Source organism: Larus michahellis, chromosome 7, assembly GCF_964199755.1.
Source record: "Larus michahellis chromosome 7, bLarMic1.1, whole genome shotgun sequence".
Classification (NCBI taxonomy): domain Eukaryota; kingdom Metazoa; phylum Chordata; class Aves; order Charadriiformes; family Laridae; genus Larus; species Larus michahellis.
In genome coordinates, this window is record NC_133902.1 from 49,697,919 (window position 1) to 49,722,652 (window position 24,734).

The following is a 24,734-nucleotide window of genomic DNA, read 5'->3' on the forward strand; positions in this document are numbered from 1 at the left end:
ATGTCTTACTTTTGCTGGTGAACGCTGTTTTCTTTTCTTCTTTTTCTGCAAATCTACTGGCTCTCGTATTTGTTTTTTGTCTCGTTTCTGTTGTTCAGATGCATCAGTAAAGGTAATTTCTTGCTTTACACTGATCTGTTAAGATACCAAGTGCCAGTTTCAGGTAAGGTTCTCACTACAGAAAAGCAATTTTTCAATTTTAGAAGATGACAAACTGCTGAAACAGAAAACCTTTTTCTAAGGGAATTATCTTGTGGCTTCATTCTTTCAGAAATTTAAGTGAAAGGAATAATAAGTCTCTTAAATAAAAAGGGCATAGTTAATTTCTACAGTGACATTTTGATGTATCCTTTCATTCATCTCCCAAAGTCTTTTTTCCTTCTGACCTGTGGTGATTTTGAGATCAGTTCGTATATTAAAATCACTTCCATCTGTAAAACCATTCAGTTTTTCATACCTATTTTACTTTAGTCCATGTGTTGTCAATGCAAGATTTAAACGGAATAGTTTATCATATATTTAAGACAGAAGTATTTTTTTAAGAAAACAAAAATAGTGCTAATGAAGCTTTTCCAAAAAATCATCTAATGTAATAAAGAGCATGATACTCTCACATCTTTCTAACGCCTGAAACACCTGATCTACAGCTAGCAGAGTAGTGTTTTAACAATGCTACCTTTCTAAAGATTATTCTTTGTATGTAAGGCTACCTCCTTTTAAAGTCCTGGTAATTATCCTTTATGTTTGAAGGGTAACAGTGATGATGTGCTGCGTTACAGATAGATGCTCTGTTTGCAAAAAGGAAGTCATCTATATTCTCTCTGGGAAAGCTGAGGTACACCTTCTATGAGATATTGAGGAGGGGCATATTTATGGTCATGTATGAAGTGTCACAGTCCAACCTGCAGTGTGAATGCAATTGCTAAGCGTCCACATACTTTGAAAACATACAAGATGCTTCCTATAGCAAAAGAAACTAAATAGCACTATGAACAGCATAAACAGTATGCACCTTTTAATAACGCTATTTATTCTGGTTTGCAGTTACTCTTGAACATTAAATATATTTAAAAGAGCACAGTTTAAGGCATTAATTCTATGGTAACAGCCTGCTTATAAGATACTTATAAAACAGATACTTAAAGATTATACTTAATTGGCAAAATTTATCCACAGCCAGAGGCAAATGACATTTTCATAAATAGCATCCATTCATAAATATTTTGATAATCAAAATCCAAACAAGCAATTAATTGATTCTTGCCAGAGTAGGATTAGACTACCAGATCAAGCTTCCTAGTAATTTCTCCAATATTTCACAAAGAAATTGCTTACAGGGACATTAACAGCGTACTGCAGCCCTTGAGGAAGTCTATCTTGCGTATCCATGTCATCATCATTTTTTACCGTCTCCTCATGGACCATGAGTTCATCATGTGAAATCATCTCTTGCTGTCGAAGTTCACTTTCCTGTAACACTTCGTCTGTTGCGAGAATTTCTTGGTGTGCCATAGTCCGATCTTGAAGCACTGCCTCTTGCCGTTCTCCCGATACTCCAGACTGGTCAGATACTGCACCCATCCCTACCATAGCCCTGGATGACTGCATTTGGTCTATGCCACCACATTTAAGAAATAATCCTCCCAGCTTGTCTTCAATGTTCATTCTTAAGTGCAATAACCTACAAAGAAAGTTTTAATAGTAAACATCTACAATTATCTACAATCTCTTGCTTAAAATTCTTTATTTATAAACATTTTATAAGAACTCAGTCAGTACTCAACACGCACTCACTCCTAAAGCTGATATCCAAATAAAAACAAAAACTTGGATATCTTGGTTCAACATACTCCTTTCACACACGTGCACATGTATACAATTGAACACTTTCAAACAAAAAGTTTCAAATCGAAGTGCCTTCTGATTACTGGCAAAATCCTGGTAGTTAAATGACAGCTAATTCTTCCTGCTCGTTCCTTAGAATACTGGGGGGTTTTTCGTGTGCCCTTTTTATTCTGTTTCCTTTTCTGTTTTGACTGTCTTTTACAAATGCCTCTTTCATATTGGTCCTGTTCTCCCTAATTCCTTGTTCTTTAAGTGCCCATTCACTGCTGCTACCCCAGGGCATTCTGTAGCTGCTGGAACATCGTAATATTCACAAGTGAGAGACGACTGGGCTGCATCAAAAGAAGCGTGGCCAGCAGGTCGAGGTGATTCTCCCCCTCTACTCTGCTCTGGTGAGACCCCACCTGGGGTACTGCCTCCAACTCTGAAGCCCTCGGCACAGGAAAGACATGGAGCTGTTGGAGGGCGTCCAGAGGAGGGACACAAAAACGATCAGAGGGCTGGAGCACCTCTCCTATGCGGACAGGCTGAGAGAGTTGGGGTTGTTCAGCCTGGAGAACAGAAGGCTCCAGGGAGACCTTATTGCGACCTTTCAATACTTAAAGGGGGCCTACAGGAAAGAGGGGAACAAACATTTTAGCCGAGCCTGTTGCAATAGAATAAGGGGTAATGGCTTTAAACAAAAATAGAGACGATTCATACTAGATAGAAGGAAGAAATTTTTTACAATGAGGGTGGTGAAACACTGGCACAGGTTGCCCAGAGGGGTGGTAGATGCCCCATCCCTGGAAACACTGAAGGTCAGGTTGGACCGGGCTCTGAGAAACCTGATCTCGTTGAAGATGTCCCTCCTCATTGCAGGGGGGTTGGACTAAATGACCTTTAAAGGTCCCTTCCAACCCAAACTATTCTATGATTCTATGAAAACACAACTTTCCGGCTAAAGGTACAAGTCAAATAAAGACTATATAGAGGTCAAACCTGTTTATAAAAAAGGCATTCACTTTCACACCAGCAGGAGCATTAGTCAGGAAATATTAAATCCAGTCATGAATAGCAATATCATTACATTGACTTATGGTACACAGATAGATATAAAATCATAATATTCCAACAAGTGTCATGACATTATTAGTTGTTTTTTAACATAGGACAGCAGGCTTTTGTGAAGCTGGAAGTAGCAACATCTTCATATAGTACTTATTATTATATATTCAAGACAGTCCTAAGCCTCCTCTTCTCCTTGGCGCACTGGATGTCCAGTCCCAGCAGCAGCCTCCTTCACCCTATTCCCCAAGCCCATAACTCCTACCCGTTCCACAGTGCTCTGGTCTGCTCCTTCAGACAGACAGACAGAGATCCTTCCTCCATCCCTCCCTCTTCCCACAGCTGGAGGGCAAAGGCTATACAAAGGCCACAGCAGACACAGGGACGGGAGCAGAGGGACAGTGGAGCTGTACAACACACAGCAGGCCCAGTCAAAGCACAAGACAGGTACCTTGGGGACTATTACAATGGCATCAGCACCTTTGATTTTGATGCATTCAGAATTATGATATAAACGTGATGTTGGTATATTGCTAGTCATCAGCTTCAAATTCTGCCCCCCCTAAGAGCGCAGCATGGTTTAAGGCTCCATCTCCATTCAGGTTTTAAGTCGGAAGCTACGCTTCTTTCCCTGCAGCTCTTGACGACAGCTCATAACCAAAGAAATCACATCTCCATGCCTCGAATTGTCAGGGCATCACCCTGCAGACGGGCACCAGTATAACTCCCAGGGCAGTTTAACAGCCTGCCAACATGCAAAAAGACTGGATCAAACAAATGCGCATGAAATGTTTAAATTCCAATTTTCAGTTTGATCTATTTGATCACTTTCCAAATCATTTTCTTTACTCGGACGATCTTTTGAAAATTTTCAATGTATCTTAAACATTTGTGAAAGTTTGTTTATACCAAACACCACTGAGTTTATAAACAAACAGTGGTCTTTCTTCAGTTGAGATCCTAAAGTACTTGGTAGGAATGCAAGCCAAAGCAGAAACAACTGAAAAGATCTCACTGTTCTGCTACATTATACTTTGTTTCAAATACTACTATTAGTTCTTAACCTTCTGAAAGTAAAATTCAGTTAATTTCTCAAAAAAAACCCCAAAGAAACAAACCAACCCACCACCCACCCCAATAAATTAAAAAAAAAGCCCGTTAACACCTCCTGGTAGCAACTCACATCTTGTAACTTGAAAGCGAAAGAACATTTGTCCCTAATCTCTACTGTGAGAGGTTCTAAGCTTCTGAATATATCACAGAAAGGCCGACAGACAGGACGGGTCTGACTTCCCTGAGTTTCAAACGCTTAAGACACACGCCAAAGAAAGAAGCTTTTCAGTCAATTAGATTTTTTTTTAGTAAGCCTTCCCCTGCTGGAAGTCAGAAAGACACAGTCACCAAGCTAAATCTGTTTATATATGACAATGTCATCAAAATTTTTAATGTTCTTCCTTCCTACGTAAAAAGCACGTTCCAGGGACCAAAAAAGCCTTTGACAGGAGGAGCACACAGGGAAAATTTCTATTCAGAACATTTACGCTTGCAATTTGTCCTTTTTTGTTCTGCAATTCTAACATAAAGAAGTCTGAAATCTTACTCTGGGTTTTCACAGCATCTGTCTTCAAATACAGACAACAATTCCTTAATGCCTTAAGTGAGCTCAGGTAGTGTTAGGTGACAAGTTTACTCCCAAGTTAATCCACTTTATAGTAAGGGAATGAGATTTCACATGTCTCCAAGGGAAAATGCCCATCCGGTTTCCGACACAGCCACCTGCAGACTTTATATAATCCATGAAGTATTTTTTGGAGGTACCTGGGAAACCATACTGATAACAATAACAAAAACAAACAAACAAAAAGCAAGCCTGGCACAGCACTAAGGCTGTATTTTTTCCAGCAGCGCAGATCTCCCAGAGAGATCTCGCAACAACAGACCTTAGTGCTCCTAGAAAATTCATCCTCATTTTCTTCCATCATTTTATCAGCGTGGATTATCCTGTGCCAAGTCAGAAATGTGAGAAGGAACTGAAGTTCTTCAGAATCAGTCTCCCATGGAGCCATGACTTGATAAGAGATGGTGCAAAAGATCTAAGTTTGAGACTAGTTTCTTAGGTAGGGCATTTTAAATATGTAGCACAAAAGACAGGCTCCAAGAAAAACAGATAGAGTTATTCATTTCAGCCTTTATCCCATGTCAATCCATACTCAGGGTACATCTTACACAGACCGTCATTCACTATGCTTTTGTTCCACACTAAGAAATGTGACAGCATAAGCTCACTGCAGATTCCTTAGAGGAATGACGTGGACAGGTACCAGAATGCAAGAACTCAAGATGCTGAAATACGTTCAAGGGAGAACAAAAAGCATCGAGGGTGAGAACACGGTGGCCCTGATCTGTCGGCTCAAGCCACTGACAAAAACCACACAGAAGGTTGTTCCACATGGAGGATACTGTCATATCACTCTGAAATTAGGTAGAAATTGCGGAAATCCTGGATTTAAAGCTATTTCCTGGCAGGAAGGTAGGCAAGCAAATGCAAACAGAGAGACTGAGTGTTTAAGAGTGCAGAAGAGCCTGCTCCTCTCACCAGCAGAGGCAGGAAGACTCGTGACATGCAGAATCCTAGGACAGCTGGCAAGATACAACAGCTGCCCAGAAGAGAAGCTGTCAGTGTACTGATGCTTAATGGCCTTGTTAGTTCTCTCAATTGTCAAGGATATGGAAACTTTTTCTTTCTCACCCTGACTAGTAGGCTTAGTAGAGTCATGCAACCGAAAGCGCTCGAGTTGTTTTCCAGTCATCATCTTGAGTCATATCAGAAGCTGGTACAGTGAGTGTACTGCTTATTAAACCAGGCTTCCAAACATCTGTTTTTTCATAGAAAAATAGAGAATTCATAGTGTTAGGCTGCATATTCTAAGTGATGAAATGCAACGTAAGTTATATGACACGCAGGTACTGTTTTAAAATGAAGAACCACAAAAAAAAAAAAAGCTATTAATCCAAACAACAAGTATCCCAATTGCAATCAAAACACGAGTGATCTGTCAACTTACACCTTTTGACTCACATAACAGGAATCCTATCATTTAAACTGAAGATGAGGAAAAGCGTTCATGGAAGAATGACAGTGTGATAAAGAAAACGTAAGGTAAAAGCATTCAAACAAGCTCACTTTATCAAGCCTGCAAAGATTAAATAAATATTTAAGTGCAAGATGCATCTGTGAAATAAAGATCAACTTGCTTTGAGATTATCCTGAGGGAAGCTACAATAATACAAACCACGTACTAACACACACAAGCACATTTCTTGGCATAGAACGTTGTTATCCTCATTGTAGAGATGTTTTCCATGGAATTTCAGAACTTTTGTTAAGCTTCACCAAATAACCACATGATTTTTCTTTGAATATATAGCTTCTATATATACTGAGAGGGGAAGAAAACTGTCCACAAAATCTTTAAAGTATCAGGTGGTAGAAGTTCTCCAAACCTTTACTCTAGGCAAACCTTTAGGCAAAGTTTCACAAGAAACATCTTGTGAAGCTTCCTGGATGTGCACACATTTTGGGGGAGGAGAAAGAGGAAGAGGAGGGACCGCACAGGAAAGGTCTCCCGGATCATCCCAGCACCTTCTCTGGTCACACAGTGCTCCGCAGCCGCTTGCAGAACATCCACAGCCACCGAACCGCATTGCTTCATTTCAAAAACTGCTGCTCCGCCAAACCCTGGGGCAGTGCTTCAGAACTATTCATTTCAGTCACCCTGACATCAGTTTTTCCAAAGATTACTGCTGCAGTAAGTTGGAGAGCTAAGCGGTAAAGACAGTATTCCTAATTACAGAAACAGCCGTTTGAACAAAAACACACTAAAGGAAAACCGTGACGACCTTTCCAATTCAGAATCAAAAATTAAAATACAATCAAAAGAAAACATTAATGGATTTTTAAAAGTCTGCACTGCTATGAAGTAAAGCTGAACAGCGAGCCTGAAGGAAAGTGGCAAAACTTGTTAGCAACCAGAGTACAACACACGGGCCAGCTCTTCTCCACTTCGACTGATGGTGGGTAAGGGTTTTTCTGTCTTCTCCCTTCTTTTCTTAAGCAAGTAGTAAAGCATTATTTAATTTAAAGAGCAAGTACGCAGAGATACTAATTGGCTTCACTTTAAAAATAAAACTCATACGTACAGCACTGAGTTGAGTTTCTGTAGTTAGGGTTTAAAAGATTATTTACATGAGATGAACAATAAAATATGCTTAAGGATTAATAACAGACAAAATATCTATTTGTAGAAAAGAACTAATTAATGCCTTTGCTCTGTTTTTTAAAGATGGACTTTTTCTATTTGTAAACAATTTCCTGCAAAAGCATTTGTCGGTTTAAGGCTTCTACTTTTTTTTTTTTTAAGCATTTAAAAGCAGGATTTGCTACTTCTATATCCATATCCCACTCCACTTCTTTCCCATATTAACTTCTCCCTGTTTTTCCAAGGCAAAATAGAATAAAGGAAGGTTGAGGGAGACAGGAAAATAAAGTTTGTTAAAATTCAATTCTTTGTCTGGGTAAAACCTCAGGTCTTTCTAAAGGATTCTAACAAAGACTTGAGATAGAAATATTACTTCCATATATAGCCATAAACTCCCTTTGACCATATCTTTTAAGATTCAACAACCCAAACACAACAGCCAGGATGCACAACAGCAATTTTAACACATCTTTAGCAACTCAATACCATTCTGATAAAAACATCTACCTCCGAGATTCCCCTCACAAAAGCTGAGACTGAGCTCAATTCAAGGTAACCTACCACTGGAGGCAGCCCGATGACATTATTTTAGTTCCACATTTTTGGAAGTGTGTTTTTGTTTAAGGTAAGACAAGGCAAACTTCCTAAGGAAGAAATAGCTGAAGCTACAGCGTATGTATCTGAGCACTTTCCTACCACGGCCATTCTTCCACAACAGCCTTTGGAAGAACAAGCGCATGCTGGGCCCAAACAACAAACTATATAAAGCCTACTAGTGCAAAATCCACATACAATAAATTTTAAAAATGGCAATCTATAGAAACCCCTTAGCATATTTTGCTTCTTAGGGCTCATCTCTTTCTACAGTCACACAATGATTTTTTGCTAAACTGTAAACTTCAATGAATAGAACATATATAAATACACAAAACTCTCTAAGTGAACATTCTTATTCTAGTACAGAATTGATTGGGATTTTTCCTTCCCTATTTAGCGTAATTCACTTTGGAAAGGTTTAAGCTAAATAAAAAACGCCCATCATTATGTAATCAGAGCAGTTTTACTGGCGCTGCTGATAAATATTTTCTAAGTAGACAAACTTCAATAAAAAGCAACTACAACTGAGACCTCGCTAGATTGCTACCGTGCCAAGAGAGGTTCACATTCTTCTATCAGAAAGTGAAGATTAAAATAAATCCATTATGAAATTCAGAGCGGGGAAACAAACAACCAAAAAACTATTTCAATGAAACGGTGGACTTTCTTATTTAGAAAAAGTCAACCCAACTCCCAATAATACAGCTGCAGGAAACAATCTGACAGATGGGCTACCTGCCCACAGGGGTACTGCCCTGCATCTCTGCCCCAGCTGGACCACCTTGTTGCCCTCACTGGGTTGAGCACAGCATTGGACAAAAACGTACCCCCCAGAAAAGCCTTTAGCTTTTCTTAGGATCAGTGGGACGGTGCAGGTAGGGTGCAGAGCAGATGGACAAAGGGAAGAAGCGGGGAGGAGGGAAAAGGACCGCTTCCTTCAGCAGCCATCAGTGGTTAGATTAGATTAAAGCGTATTGTGAAACTTCTCCACAAATGCAATGTACACACATGAATGAACAAGTCACAGCTGCCACGCAGACACACCTAACAGCGATGCCAAATTTAGACCAGAGGAAAAACGTATATCTACATTCTCAAAGCTTTCTTCCTAAATGGAAGTATAACGGTCACAGATAATTCTGCAATTCCTAACCCTAATGAAGAAAGAGATAGCAATAGGCCTAACAGCATATTTAAAACTGCTTATGTTTAAGCATTGCCATGCATAAAACTGTCAATGCAATCTTCTCCAAAAGAAAGAAAAAATTGGAACTTGACAGGTTCATAATGTCCACTTAAAAACCCTATCAGACCATGAAACATGTTGAGTTTTTTAACATCAGAAAATATATTTATTTGCACTATTAAAATATGGATATAGTCCAAAATAAAAGGAAACACAGCTAGCTTTCACAATACCAAAAGTTCAATTTTTAACATACTGCAGCAGCCTGGAAAGTAAAAAATAATACCCTACTTAATGGTTCTAGATAAAGAACATTAAATAAAATCATCTCTTCTCCCTGCTCAAAAAATAAGTCATAACTCACAGCTAAAAGAATGATTTTCAAATTAACACACTAATGATTGTAGGAATTAATTGAAATGTGTTGACTTGCAAAAAGAAAGTAATCAAACATAAATCATTGTGAAAAGGTTCACAGATCATAAAATTAACACATTCTAAAATGTAACATACGTTACAAACACTCTTAAGACTTGTTGCACAGTTATTTCTAAATGCCCCATGTTGCTGAACACATGCCAGTAACAGGGCCTGATCCCACAAAGATTTACACTCATACTGAGCTGTGAATAGTCCTATTACAATCAACAGGATTACTCACAGAAAATCTACTTATCGTGCATAAAATTATCCATGCGTGAAAATCTTTGCTACTCTGCTTATCCTAAAATCAGTACTAGATCATCACCAGCATAACCATAACCTAATACCAAACGTGCGCATCGCAAAGCTTTCGATACTACACTAACCAAGCCACAGTTACATGTCAAAATCCACAGGGGTGTCACCAGCATAGCAAACATACTTTAAATATTCCAAAAATCACAGGCAATGTTACTTTTTATGTGGAAAAAAAGCCCACTGATTTTGTGGCACTAAATTATAAACTACTAGAAAACAGTTAATTTTGAGAATTTTGCATAGGAATTTCCACCACTGTACTGTTATCCCTAAAAGAACAATGCAGAATTTCTGGCCTTAAACTATGCAACTCAGGCACTCAAAAGTGCTCACTCTGGAGACTTCAGATGAAATTTATATGCAGGAAAGGAAGCACTACACATAAGTAAGGCTAGCCAGCATCTTCTAAGTACTTTGAGTAGTTTATAACTTCACTCCAACTACTTAAAATTTTGTGACATTTCATGTATCACATGCATGCCTCAAGCTGAATCGTTGTAAAAATATTTCAGATCATGTATCAAATGTTTTTTTCATTTCATTTTGATAAGAGGGCAGTTACATGACATAGCTGAACCAATTAACAGTGAACTGTCATTGAAAGGCGCAATCCTGCTCCCTCCTTCTAACTGTAAGTCCATCCTATCTTTTGTGCCTACTCACATAAAGACATAGTGGTTTATGGAGTACACCAGCCTGTCAAAAAAAAAAAAAGGAAATTTTTTCAGTTATTAATTTTCTGCTAGGTTAACTCACTGACTCAATTCACCAAAAAGAAAGCATCTCAGAAGCATCTCAAAACAGGATGCAGGAGCGGGCTCTTCCCTGTTCAACATTCACAGCCTAACTGTCTCAGCTCACGTCAGATAATTTCACCTTGAAAATAAACAGAAAAGAAAAATATGTTGCTTTTTAAAAACTGTGAGTTGGGTTTTTTTGACAGGCCCATAAATTTCTTGGAGAAATTCCTGGGTCTCGACACTCCTCAACTATCTGTAAGTATCTGTGAAGCATCTCTTCTCATCACTAGCACTATGTTAGCGTTGTCTTACAGAAGATGATAGCCTGCTGTTGCTATCAGTTACCCTGCTGGCCCAAATGGCAAAGGTCTGTACATATGTATGTACAACAGAATTTCTGGTGTTTCTTTCCAGACTGCTTTTTAAAAGTCCTTGAAACATTATACACTAAAAGCCCTGGGAGAATACAAGAAGCTGCAAGCAAACATACAGAAGTTTCAGGGACTATCACGACTAAGGTACCTTGGTTCATCGCAATTCACCTCTCTGGCCTATTGCCACTATTTATTTTTTTTTTAATTATAAGATCATATCTATATATGTGTGTGTATACATATCTTTTTATACAAAGTATCATTTCCTTCAGCACACTGGGTGGAACTGCTCCACAGAAATAGGTGAAACTAGTGAGATAATTTATAATATCCTTGCTTCATTTGTCGCAAGGGCTGAAACGTGTGTAAACGAGACACAGACAGCACGAAAAGAAAGTCGTGACCGTTTGGGCAACTGAATGCTATCTTGCAAACCAGGATCCTATCCTTGGTCCTGCCAGAGATCTTACACAAGTCTAAACAAGCCATTTCTACCAAGCTTTTTTTTTTTTTAAAAAAATAGGAGATCAATAATTACACTTTCCTCATTTTCTGGGTGCTTACCCTGATACATTTGGGTCAGATTTACCCTAAATGTTGAGTATTCAAGGCTGAATTAAATCAGTGACAGCAATACTTTGAAAATACAAAGATGGATGCAATGCTATATATTCTTTTTAAAAAAACAAAACCCAAAAAACAACACAAACTCTTAAAGAGTTCAATGGACATCCACACGGAACACAAATTTTCATCTTACTCCCCAGGCATCAATTCTCCAACCATAAAATAAGAAGCGTCCATTGCCCTTCCCTGAGGCATAGTGAAATAGTTGTAAGAATAAGCAACATTCTATACAGGCCACAAGGGTAACCTCATCAGTTTACAGCACTCTTGTTCCTGCGGCCAGCACAGCTCCTGAGGGCAGGAGGTGGCACGCAGAAGATGGAAAGGTAAGCCCACAATAGATAACTTGGGTAACTACTTGGAGAAGGTGAGTGAGAAGGGTCTGGTCTCTTCTGGGATGTAATCACTGATTGGAAAGCACAACCACTACGTTTCCAACTAACACAGAGTAGCCACTTTGGTGGATAATCGTTAGAGGAATGGGGGCACACAGATGGACGACTGTCATCAAGAAAAGGTAAGCACAATGGTAAGACTGAAGAGAGAACCACTGGTTACCACCATGATGTTGTAACAGGACTGTAAGAGATTTGGCTTCTTTTCTCAGCTCTGCCACTGCTGCTGGGCACATTGTTATCTTGGCAAATCCTTCCCCACCCCGTATTTCCACTTCCCTGTCTCCGAAACAGCGGCAATGACCCACCTAGGTGCGAAGAGAGCAGTAAGAACTATCTATGAGGGCCTCACAAACCTACTCATAACTGGTACAGAAATTTCACAAAGAAATACATCCATTCCGCCTTCAGAGGAGGATTAAGCAGAGCACAGTAAGAGAACATGTTATGCAACGAGAAGAAAGCAAGTTACAGAGCAGCTGCTTACTCAATGAGCAGCATGTATCCTGTACGTTCAAAAAAAGTGGTGGTGGGGAGAATATTGTGTTCATGTATCACAGAAGACTACAATATAATATTAAGGTACAATATATTAGTAATATAGTGATGTACACACTCAGGATGGCAAAATTAAGGTGGCACAGGTAAAGCTCAATGCAGCACTTTTAACGATTGCGTGCTTGACTTATACCTAAAACTGTTCTTTTTACAGCATGCTTTTCTTGCCTGTAATGTCTTTACTTCAGCTTCATTGTTTTCTAAAACATCGTGTACATGCATTAAAGAAAAATAGTAATTAAAAAAAAATTGAAGACAATTACTTAATATGTCCACGTAGACTAAATAACATTGTACAATAAGCTAACAGAAGTATAATCAAGAAGGTTTCATTCCAAAAGATTTGAAATGAGCAGCAAAACCGGTCTCAGAGATTCTGGAACACATCCCTCATTTACACAAATGACAGCATAAGGAAAACTTTCAGGAAAATACCAACAGTAATCTAAACCATAGGTGAGACGGACATGGATAACGGATACAAAACAGATCTTACAGAGCACAGGCAATATTTCTAGATCTTACTTCAGTATTTGAAAGCATATTTCAACACAGACTCTCAGGCTGTGAGGGCAATGCAAGCATTTTAGAATACAGGAACCATTCTCCTAAATTGCAATTTCAATTTTAGGACATCAGCATGAACTAGGTAAGCATTTTTTTCCCTAATTGCATTACGGTAAACTTATTCAGGGTAAGATTACATTCTGTGTAACATCTAGAAACAAGTTCTGAGAAATATCCTTGGCTCTCTGTAGACTAAGTTTTCACATGGTAGTACTAGCAAAGAACATTTTCCCATTTAAACCTGCTGAGGAGGCAGTGGCACATCCCAGCGTAACTTTATTTTTAATGTATATTTATTGCATGTCAGCTGTGTTTTAAACATACCCTTCACCTACACATGGAACACTAATCTCAAAAAATCCAATTAGTCTGAAACATGATTGAATACCTCTTTAGTAAAAGATTCACTGCAGGCAGACCAAGCAAATCCTATGCTTTCTAAGCTGTTTTTCAACCACCACAGTGTTACCTTCAGTGGCCATCTTTCAAAGCCACCACTGATCCAGAAGATCTGAAAGGGCCCTTCCTAAAGCTCAAAGACATAGAGCTCTGTTGACTGCTTCACTCCACTCCTCAAACGCCATAGCTCTACCCTACCTACAATAAAAATAAAGGCCTTTCAGGAACCTATCCCACAAGACTAATACACGTTGCAACTAAAAATTAGGAAACTAAACATGAAACATAGAAAATAAACTACTTCAAGCACATAAATATCTACTTCACCTTGCTAACATAACCACAAGATCACACATACACATAACAGTCGATGGAAAAAATAAGCCTATATAATATTCCCCTGAGGAAAGAAAAAGAATCACAGGTGACAGTTACCAATCATAATGCACAAGACATTTCCATAAGGTGCTTGGACCCTTCAGAGATGGCAGCTGCATAAGAACATAAAAACAGTGAAGTGACAAGGATTTAGGTATCATTAGAAGCACCATGTTGGACAGTGTGTTCTGATGGTAGCCCTTTCTTCCCTTTAATGCATGAGGCTGCCCAGAGAAGCTGTGGCTGCCCCATCCCTGGAGGTGTTCAAGGCCAGGCTGGATGGGGCTTTGAGCAGCCTGGTCTAGTGGGAGGTGTCCCTGCCCAGGGCAGGGGGGTGGGAACTGGATGATCTTTAAGGTCCCTTCTGACCCAAACCATTCTATGATTCTATGAAAAACAAGGAGCAGAGGATCTTGCAATGCTCCATTACGGAGACCAGTGACCAACAGTGAAAAAAAAAATAATAATAAAAAAAAAAAAAAAATCTATAACTGTTCTTCCAAGTATTCAACCAGTTATGCACTGGGCACCAAGGAGCAATTTTCATCAGTGGAATCGGGGATTATTGTGGCCTAACCAGCACTCTGTTACAACAGCATCAGAACAGTATCAAGCATCTTCATCACGAATAAGCAGAAGAGTCAGCACATAAATGGACACATGTTAGTATTTAAAGACAGTATGAAATCAGCCAGAGTGAAGGAGTAGAAATAAACTCTAAATTCATGGAAGTGAGCAACTAGGTCACTTTCTCAAAACCCCCTCTTGGAACAAACACATGTTACAGAACATGTGAACTTGCCAAGACAACAAAGAAGTTTTATTTTAAGAGTACACTTCTGTACAGTTAGGATTATTTTTTTTTTCCACATTGTTGCAACAAATCCACCACCTCCCTACTGATAACCAACATTTGTGGTCAGATTAAATCAATTAAGAACTATTCCTATCCCACTTACATAAAATTCCACAATTGTAAATCAACCTCTTTTAATCTAGCTGAGCCTCACCCCAAAGGCAGAAAAAAAAAAAAAAAAAGGTCAAACTAAGTAACTACTACATCCAGTGTGCTTCTGCAGTGTATCCTCTTCAAAAGACTATCCACAAACCCCACAAGAACTTCCAGGTAACTCTTCACCTTGATACTCTGAGAACGGTATGAACAAGGAATCCCGCTGACTTCTATCTCATACCCCAAGGTGATTACTCCTCATTACAGTTTTATGTTTCTCAAACAATTTTAAAGCACTTAAGCCCATTTTCAGATCAAGGCAAGCCGAAACATGAGATGTCTAGAAGCCATTTTATAAGAGAATAATAACATAGATATCCTGGCCCATTAACTAACATTGAAAATAATCCAAAAAATAAAACTCAAGACTTCTCAGGACTGTGCCCTCTTGAATAAAAAGATTGTGGAAATTGGATTCTACCTCAATGACTTTGATACCCTGGAGCTAATTCTCGCTAATTAAGTGCTAGAATACACTAAAACAGAAATTCAGATTGATCAAAAGATATGATTCATGTTTATAACAACTCCTATAATTATTAGGAACAAAAAATCTTGAAGGTTCTCAATGCCATTAACTCACAGGCCAACAATTAAGAGCTACCATCCCAAACAGGTCTGAAATTTCTGAGAACCCACAGCCAAGTAACTTCATGTTGAAGCCAAGTCTTAGTGATATATGCTCAATACAATCCATACTACTAAGCAAGCAGGAAACCAATTTATAAAGTAAGAAAATATTCTTACAGGATTTTGGTAAAAGAAAAACCCAGCATGTCCTCTGTTTATGGACTGCTTTCCAGATACTATTTTCTCATCCAACCACGTGAAGAGTCTCAACTCCTCAAGCCTTCAACACGCTGACGCAGCTGCACTCACCCAGGTTCCCTCAATGCACAGATATGTCCCATCTATAGGTAACAGGGCAACAATTTTGGGCACCCAAGATGCAAGCACCTGAGCCGAGACCGCTTTGCTTGAACTTGTGCTCCGCCAAAGACGGGAAATGAAGCATTGCCCAGTGTTACAGGAAATTTTAGGCACGTAACACATAATTACAACAGATGTCATGCTTTCGGGATATGCAGCCATCACGACCACAGCTATGGAAAGCCCCACGCCTGTCCTGTGACCTACCTATATGAACATAAGCCGGGGATGACACAAAGGCTCACTAGACAGTAAACTGCAGCAAGGTCATGCAAAAAATGGAGAGATTAGGTTTTCTGTTGGTTTGTCCTTTTACATTGCTGTTCCTTGAAAAGTGACAGTAAACTCACACTTAAAACTGCCTTATATTTGATCCAAGACAGCGTATATAACATGGCACCAGAAAAGCCCGAACACGCCTGGTTTGTATGATCTACTTTTAACTGTCACATTAAGACAACAAGCCCACTGTTTTTTTTCGACAAATTGCCACCTATTCTACATATTCCAGCAATATACCATGACAACTGGATGATCATCCTCTGCATGCTCCTCTCCTATCAACTCTCTTTTATTACCCCTCCCAATCCCTTAATTTCATCTTGGGTATAAATAATTTGTGATGATAAAAAATACATTTTAAATACATAAATATTTTTCCCTACAAAGAAAAAGAAAACTTCGTGATTTCTACAAGGAAAAAACAACATAAAAGCCAGTAGCTTTCCCTTACTTCCTTACATCTCGTAACAGTACAAGCTTTCCCAATCCCCAGAGGACAATCAGAAAACTTTCACATCTTGTTGCTGACTCTGACGAAAATTCATCACAGAGTGTAACTGCCAGGTTCACCAGTGACAGAGGAAGCTCCTGAGAACAGCAGCCTAGTAAAGCTTTCCTCCTTGAGGGATGACGGCAGTCTTTCTCCCATAGGAATGATTCATTTTTCTTGATATTGTTAAAGAAATATTCATGCAGGGCACCTTCACGCTAGATTTTACCCCCCCAAAAAATGGTTATAAAGTCAAAACATAAGTTGAAAACCAATATTCCATGGACACTTCTAGAAAACCTGCAAGTGACTGTGGTCTAAAGTAATCATATCGCATCTTGGTACCCTGAGGACCGACCACCTCCCTCCACACTTGACTTACCATGGTCATTATAAAAGTTTTCTTCAAGGTAAGAAGTGTAAGATTACTTTAGTAAAAAGGGAGTTGGTTGAGTTTACTAATCTTTCATGAGGAACCCCTTTGTTAAAAGGAACTTTAAGGGCACAAACTGACCAGATTTCTTAGTTTTATTTATACAGTTACTGTTGTACCTAGAAATGCTCAGCGCTATAAATGACCCAACTTAAAGGCCTGACAATTGTCATCCATCTCACGTGGACTTTGTGTGACAGAGACTCACATTTAACAGTGACCTAGGTTAGGAATCACTGTATACATGGTCAAAAACATGAGAATCATTCTTCAGGAGGTTAGCAACAGAGATGATAATTCACTTTAGAGTACTCTTACTTGAAAAACTCTGAAATCATGCACTGTGTCTGGAAATACTGTTACAATGCTTACAGACTAAAATAATCACCCATGGATCCCGTGAAATGTACTCATTTCTTGGCTTTAATGTTCATTTTGCTTGCTCTCCCCTCCTTCTACAAAACTGAAGAATGTTTGCAACGCAGTATTACAGATTCACTTGTGGAAAGCAAAACTAAATAGCATTGGCTACCAAAGGAAGCCTGCAGAAAGCCGGTGAATTTAGAAGCTCCTAACTTGTTTTGCCCCTTCCCAGTGAACTACAAAACACAGCTACATCCCAGGCAGCTAACTCACATAACATGCTGATCACTGTTTGGCAAAACAAACTTCACTTTATGCAAACTTCACATTTCTCATACTTCACAAACTTCACATTTCCCATACTCGATGACTAGAGCTTTAGGCCAGACATTACCACAAATCCCTGCTACAAGTGTTTTACACATACATACACACGCATACTTTTTAGGAGCATACCACCATTTTCTTGTTTCTAATCTAATCCCAACAAAAGAAAAAAAGAATTCTGACAAATTTTCAGGGTAATCATGTGGAAGTTAAAATTCAGAGAGTGTAAAAAGACGTTTGTTTCCCCTTTCTTAAACACTGCTAGAGAACATAGGACTATGTCAAATCTGCCCAGCATCAATATTTCTCACTTCACCTCTTGCACTAAGGTGACATGACCTGGTCATGATGTTACTGGCATTGTAAACCCTTTTAATGATGTCTTCTATATCCATTTTCGGGTGTGTAAGTAGTAAAAGTTAATACAGACTTTATGGGAAATTATTACAAAAACATTAAGATACTTGTTGAAAATTTTATGAATGGACATTTTTTAACTTTATGAATGTAGCCGCCATTTGAAACAATTTTAGAGCAGAAGACTTAGCAGCCTCATGCCTGAGTTCACTTCTACAGGTATCACAACAGCTTTACGCATTAGTAATACCACTTGTTATATCAAGAAATTATTTTACAGACATTTTACAGGCACCTTGATTTTTGGTGATTTTTTTTGTGTGTGGTTTTTTTTTTCCCCAGTACAAGAGATCTAGAAGTTTACATTTGATAGGCTGTTCATAAACTATACCCTACTGCTGTTTGCAGGTTGGAACTTCATCCCACACAGATTTCATTTTATCATCAGACTGTTTAATTCTGTGCTTATAAAAATGTCATCCTAGTCATAAGGGAAGAATTAGACCATACTGTCTTAAAGTTTTCTGCACTAAGTGTGACAAGATGCAGGTACTGTAATACTAATATGCCAAAAGAGTATACCAGTGGCAGGATCAGGCCAATATATATATATACACCACCTGTTAAAGAGCTACGTCTTGCTGTTTTCGAAAGTGAAATGAAATCATGAAGTAATATAAATTAGTAATACATTAACTATATTACAGTATTCACACTGTTCCCTCTTGATATCATAGCCTTGACTACATTTAACACACTGATAATATCGTAAGAGCACACTAAAAATTATTTCAGAGGAAAAGCAGTATCAGTGTCTACTTTATCTCCCAAAATAAAATTCTGACAGTATGAAAGAAATTATCAGGAGATTCTAAATCTTCTGCTTGTTGCGCTTTCCACAGTCTTTCTAAAAAGACACTGAATTTCCCCTTAGGACATGCTTATAATCAACTTCTTTAAGAACCTGTTATGGATTTTTCCAGATATTTTATCCAACGTGCTGAATAACTGAACGATATATGAAAAATATCTCTATACGCGGTCAAGGGAAGATGATTTAATCACTTATAATACTGAAATACTCACATATGTTATTGTATTTTAATTTGTATGATAATTTGTAATTTAAATAGGTTAAAGCTATGTCACTTGCGTAGTTTACGGCATTATTGCTGACGTATAAAATATTCTATGTAGATGATGAACAAAATTGCATATTTAAAATGTATATAGAGTACTAATGAGCTAAACAGATGGAGTGGTGTTTTTAAGTTCACTGGGAAGTACTGAAATAAAGTAACTAACAGCATTTGTGTAAATGAAAATAAACCTCATGAAAATCTGAATGGATTTTCTTTCGTTACACAGAAGTTTGTGCTTGGCATATAGCTATATATTATAGCCAAAGACTGTGTTTTGATGACGTGTCCTGTCAATAGCTATGTCTCCGCTCTTAAAAAACAGTAAGTTATATGTATAAACCCAGTACTAGTTCAAGAGTTTCTGCACAGAGTTCAACACACAGAGTGAAAAGAAAAAAAAAAACTTCACAAATCTCAGTACTCCAGGAAATACTACTTTCCCAAATGTATTTCTGTCAAAAAACCCAAACAAATTAAAATGCAAGTTAATTACAGTACTGATTCTTCACATAAGCCCTGCAAACCAATAGAAGCAGACACGCAGGTCTACTTACATCCATGGAGACTTTGTGGGACTTGATTTGTTTTAAACGTTCAGTTATGCAGATCAGACTGCAAGCTGAAGGCTTGAATCTATTTCATCACAAACGATGCTGGTTTGAAAGGCAGCTATCATTAAAATGCCAGGCAAAGGCATAAAAAGTACCTATTTTAAATAAAATCTATCTATTTTTCTGTTAGATCCACTTAAGAGTCTTCAAAGTAAAAAATATTTCCAATGGCATTCACTTTACACTTCTTCTCCCATTCATTTAATATAAAAAACATTGTTAAGTTTGGGCAAGAAAGTTGGCCCTCGGTTTTGTGTTTAGGGTCTCCAGAACAATAGCAGTATGTTTATTTATCAAAGATGTAATACCAACATTACTACTTCTCATTTAACTTTTGTTACTTCACACGGAAAAATGTATTTTATATTAGACCCAAACTTAATCCCAAATTACGCTCAATAATTAAAGTGGTTTTCATAGATTAACACCCACTCCAAACTGCTCCATACAGACAGCTCTCCATTTGTAATATTTACAACGGGACAACAGCCCACACAGTGATCCACACCAGAGGAAGACTCTACAAAGATCCAAGTCACAAAAAACTTCACAAGTTTCTAGCAACAGATATAGAAGACAATCCCACTCTTCATTCCTCCAAAATACTAGAATAGAACAAACCCTTCCTCCCCATTAGTAAATTTGAAAGTGTTTTACCTAAATCCATACACTAACAACCGATGCCCTGAACTTCACTATTTGCAAATTCACATTATCAAACCTGTGGTGCAAAGAACCCACCTAGAAGTGAGCTAAATTCTTTTAGATGTACTGTCACCATATTTCACTGGAGTAATATATTCTTAGTGTTCTTGTAGTTCAACCCTAACATGACCGGTACTCAGAATTTCTCAGCTGGAAGTAAGAACTTCCAATCTCAGCGGTTTTACACCACCAACTCTCTCTCGAATATATGCATGCTCCACAGGGCTTTAAATCCTAATACCAATAAACTCGTATACACTAAACTGAGAGGGAAAATCATATTTTGAGAAGCTCCATAGTAATATTACAGAAGCACGTGCTCCTTCAGGTGAAGAATTCAGCCTGCAATATAACTTTTCACATTCTGAGTAATTTTTCTTCTGATTTTTTTTAACCATTGTGGTTCTTCAAGTAGCTACTTACCTACTTATGATTTGATTTCATAATCCATCATATTAGGGGTTTTCCATAAACAGAATATGTTTGCAATACAGTAGAAATTAAACACATATGGACAAGAAGGACAGTAACGGAAACATAGATTACATATACATATGTCCTCTCAGGCCTTAGCCTGAGGAGCGAAGACAGAAAAAGTACATGTGCACGTGGCAGCTAAATACGAGAGGTCAGCCTCATGTCTTTTAGCTTTATTCAGCTATATGAGCTCACTGACTAACTACATGGATATTTGGGGAAGAGGGGCATGGAGACATACAGAAACAACTCCGAAGAAAATACTTTTGGAAACTGAATACATGTGTACATTCAGCTGAGTATTCATCAAGAAAGGCCATAACAACTGTTTTCAGGAAATCATGCAATTGAAAAATTAATTTTGTAGAGGTTTCCTTAATCACCGCAACCAGAGAGGGGTGTTCCTGCATCTGCTATGAAATCTGACTGTGCCCTGTACCAAGAGCCTGCAGATCCCATGAGATCCACAGGAAAGGAGCCCTCCTGAGCTCTGAAGCTTCCCAGCACAGCCAAAGCTTCTGCAGATGACAGCTGTCACTGGACACACACAGGAATCCAAACACTGGAAATGGAACACTTGAAAAACTAACACTGACCATAGGTATGCAAACTTTTTACATGGCGGGATAGATTTTACGTCTAGATCGGATCATTGGTTAATCTAGTCTGGTTTTCAGTACACCATAAGAACACCTTCAAAAATTGCCAGGGATTAGCACTATTTTTACACCTTTCCTTCACGAGGCATGCATCACCAAACTCATGAAGAATGACTGCAAAAGTTCTATCACTTACAAGGACGAAATCTGATATGGAGACTCCAAAATGTTTAAGCTTGACAGGCCCAGGTACATATTCTTAGCAAGCTTGTAAAGTACTACTGAAATCTGTGAATAAGTAGAGCAAATAAACAAAGCAGCTGAGATCCTATTCAAGAGAAGTCACAGTCCTCCGTCCTATGTCTTGTACCAACAGCGAAGATGCTGCTCATCAGAAATAAGACACCTACTCTCCCATCTACAACTTCTTGGACCAGACTGTCACATGTATGCAGAGAGAGACAGGTCACGCTCCAGGCAGACTTGCAAAGCAAGACTAAAGCCGTGATCACTGGATTCTACATCGCTACTTGTTTTACCATTGTGCAAAAGCCCTCACAGCTGCTCTGAACAATTTACAAAAACAAAGTGATCAGAGGAATGATTTACGTTTGCAACATAAACGTCTTCCCTTTTTATGAGCCAGCTTAACACAGACATTGCTGCACTCATCCCAGCAGAGGTCTGGCAGGGACTAGGGGAGGAAAGACGACGAAGAGTGAAAGTGTTTAAAGCCCAACTCATTTCTCCTCAACTCCTACTGGTCCCCCCTGCCCTCCCAGCCACCTCCAGCCTGGCACTTGTTAGCAGCTGGAGAGAGGTCCCTTGCAAAAGCTTCCTCCGAGCAGCTGAGAGGAGACCCGGCAAAGGCGATTCAAAAAAAAATAAAATTAAATGAAGCAAACGTTCACAAGCCGGCACACTTCACCTCTCTTACACCACGAACAATGGAAAGGCGGGCAGCGGCAGGATACGGCCGCCCGGCAGGACGGGGCCGAGGAGGGGGGGTACAGGCTGCCTGTCCGCCGGTCCGTCCGTCCGTCCGCAGCTGCCCCGGCCCTTTGTCTGTCCGTCTGTCAGACGGCCCCGCCGGCAGCGCCGGCCCCCTCCCCACCTCCCCGCCGAGGCCTGCGCGGCCCCACCGCGGCCCCGCGGCTGCCGGCCCGCCGCGCCGGGGACCGGCTCCGCCGGGGAAGCCCCGCCGCCGGCCGAGGGGGAGCGGAAGGGAGCTCCCAGCGTCCCCCCCCAGCTCGGCGGGGAGCAGGGGAGGAGGGCGCCCGCCGCCTCTCCCCTCATCCGCCGCTCGCCGGCCGAGATCTCCGCCGGCGGGGCCAAGCGCGGCCCATGCGGGCGGGACGCGCCGCGCCGGGCCGCGGCCCCCCCCTTTTCCCTTTCCCTTCCCTCTCCTCCTCCCTCCCTGCACCTCCCGCCGCGGCGGCGGGCGGGCGGGCCCGGCCGGACCCGGCCAGCTCCCGCTCCCGCCCGCCGGCACTTACCGGCCGCAAAGCTGCGAAGAGAAGGCGGGCCGGGCCGGGGCGCGGCGGCGGCGGCTCAGAGTGCCCGTGCCGCGGCCCCGGGCATGGCGGGGCGGCGGCGGGGCGCGGGGGAGGGGAGGCGGCGGCGGTCGGCGGGGGAGGGGAGGGGAGGCCGAGGGGAAGTTGGCGGCGGCGGCTTCTTCCTGCTCCGGCGGGGCGAGCGGCGCCTTCCCTCAGCCTCCTGCTGGCGGTGACAGCGACAGCCCGGCCAGAGCGCCGCCGCGCCGCGGTGCAGCATGGGAAACACGCCCGGAGGACCGGCGGGCGCCCGGGCGCGGCGGGTCGGCGGCGCGGCCGGGCGAGGCCGGGCGAAGCCAGGAGAAGGGGAGATGGAAACCGGGCCGGGGCCGGGTTACGCGGGGGTCAGGAGGCCGGCGCGGCCCTGGGAGGCCCGGCCGAGCGCAGCCCCGTGCCGGCGTTGAGGGGAGGTGGGGCGGGAAGGGCTCTTGGAGAGGGGCGGCCGGGCCTCGGGTGAGAGGTTGCCGCTGCCCCCCCTCGGTGTCGTTCCGACGGCTTTATCGCCAGCTTGAGCGCTGGGTGCCAGGGAGGAGGCTGAAAGAAACCTCGATAGCCCCCACTGGGCCCGGTTCGCCTGTCCCGGGTGAGGCCGGGGCCTCTTGGGGCAGAGGGCTGCGGGCCCGGCGCAGGAGGCCCCAGGCCACCCGTGTGCCCACGGAGATGGTGGCTGTGGGACTCCTGGGGCCTCCAAAACCATCCAGAAGTCCCGAGACGAGTTTTCTGCCCTGTGATTACCACGATCGTGATGTCCTCCATGACCCCATGATTTGAAGAATTGCTCGAGGCCAGATGTTGTTCCTTGGAGTAGCTCGCCGCCCAGACTGCGCCTTTACAGCTTTGGCTGCACCTTGGTCTCTCTTCCATCTCTCAACTTCATTTCTTTGAGGGGTTACCAACATCTCCACATTTCTCTAAATAAAGTCTTACGCCCGGCAGCGTGCTTAAAACACGTGCTTAACCAAATTGCTTTATGTCACTTGCTTATAATTAAGCATGTGCTTAAGTGCTCTGTTGGATTGAAGCCAAAATCTGCATAAGGTCTATTGGGTAAAATTTACCAGCTTCACCAGGCTTAGCTTTGTGAGTCAGTCAATCAGCAGCAGCCCAAAGCGTTTTGCTACAAGCTTGGTTATTCCCAGGTTGTCCTACAGGATCACCCTGTCTCTGCGACGAGGCTTATGCCCTTCATTTGGGTCCTGTTAGAAGTAAGATGCATCTGCCTGGTGAGTCAGCTTTTTGTAGGGTTTCTAGTTCCTTTAATGAGATGCAATAATAAGGTTCTGCATCCTTACGCGGGTCATAGATTGTGCCATCCAGTTACAGTGTAATAAATTGCATTAAGAAGAAAATATTAATGACATTAAGACCCAGTTTCAAGGTCTGCCCTGGCATTGTGCAATGTATTTCAAAATAATTGCATTGAGTACTCGATCTGTATGAACAGAGGAAGGAGTTAATAAAATGTGGGTACGTTTCACACAGTCATCTACAGTTTTACATAAATACAAGAAGTGTCATTAACCTGCTTGCTGAATAAAATGGGAAACTTTTATTTTCCAAAAATAGAGTTTTAGAAACTGAAGGAAAGCGTACATTTATGCAGCTTTGATTTTTTTTTCTTCCCTTCAAAGACAATTAATTTGGTGACTGTATTCATTTTTACCTGTCAAAAAAAAATCTTTTGGATTTCATTAAGTCTGAGTCAGGAAGCTCAGCACTAAAACCTTATTTTAAAATACA

The 24,734-nt window shown here is 40.9% G+C and overlaps 1 protein-coding gene across 4 annotated transcripts in view; it reads right to left on the bottom strand.

The window, feature by feature from the left end:
- The window catches only part of ZNF148 (zinc finger protein 148), a 40,673-nt gene extending 17,469 nt beyond the window's left edge, over window positions 1-23,204 (bottom strand). For 2 of the 4 annotated variants that reach the window (XM_074594627.1, XM_074594631.1), the window contains exons 1-3: window positions 22,938-23,204; window positions 1,336-1,681; window positions 10-135 (exon numbers count right to left, since the gene is read on the bottom strand). In XM_074594627.1, coding sequence (XP_074450728.1) covers window positions 10-135; window positions 1,336-1,665 — 456 coding nt within the window. In that variant the 5' untranslated portion in view covers window positions 1,666-1,681; window positions 22,938-23,204. Of the gene's footprint in view, window positions 1-9; window positions 136-1,335; window positions 1,682-22,369; window positions 22,527-22,937 lie in introns of those variants that run through there. The other 2 variants (XM_074594628.1, XM_074594629.1) reach the window with 2 other exon arrangements.
- Between the last annotated feature and the right edge of the window lie 1,530 nt (window positions 23,205-24,734).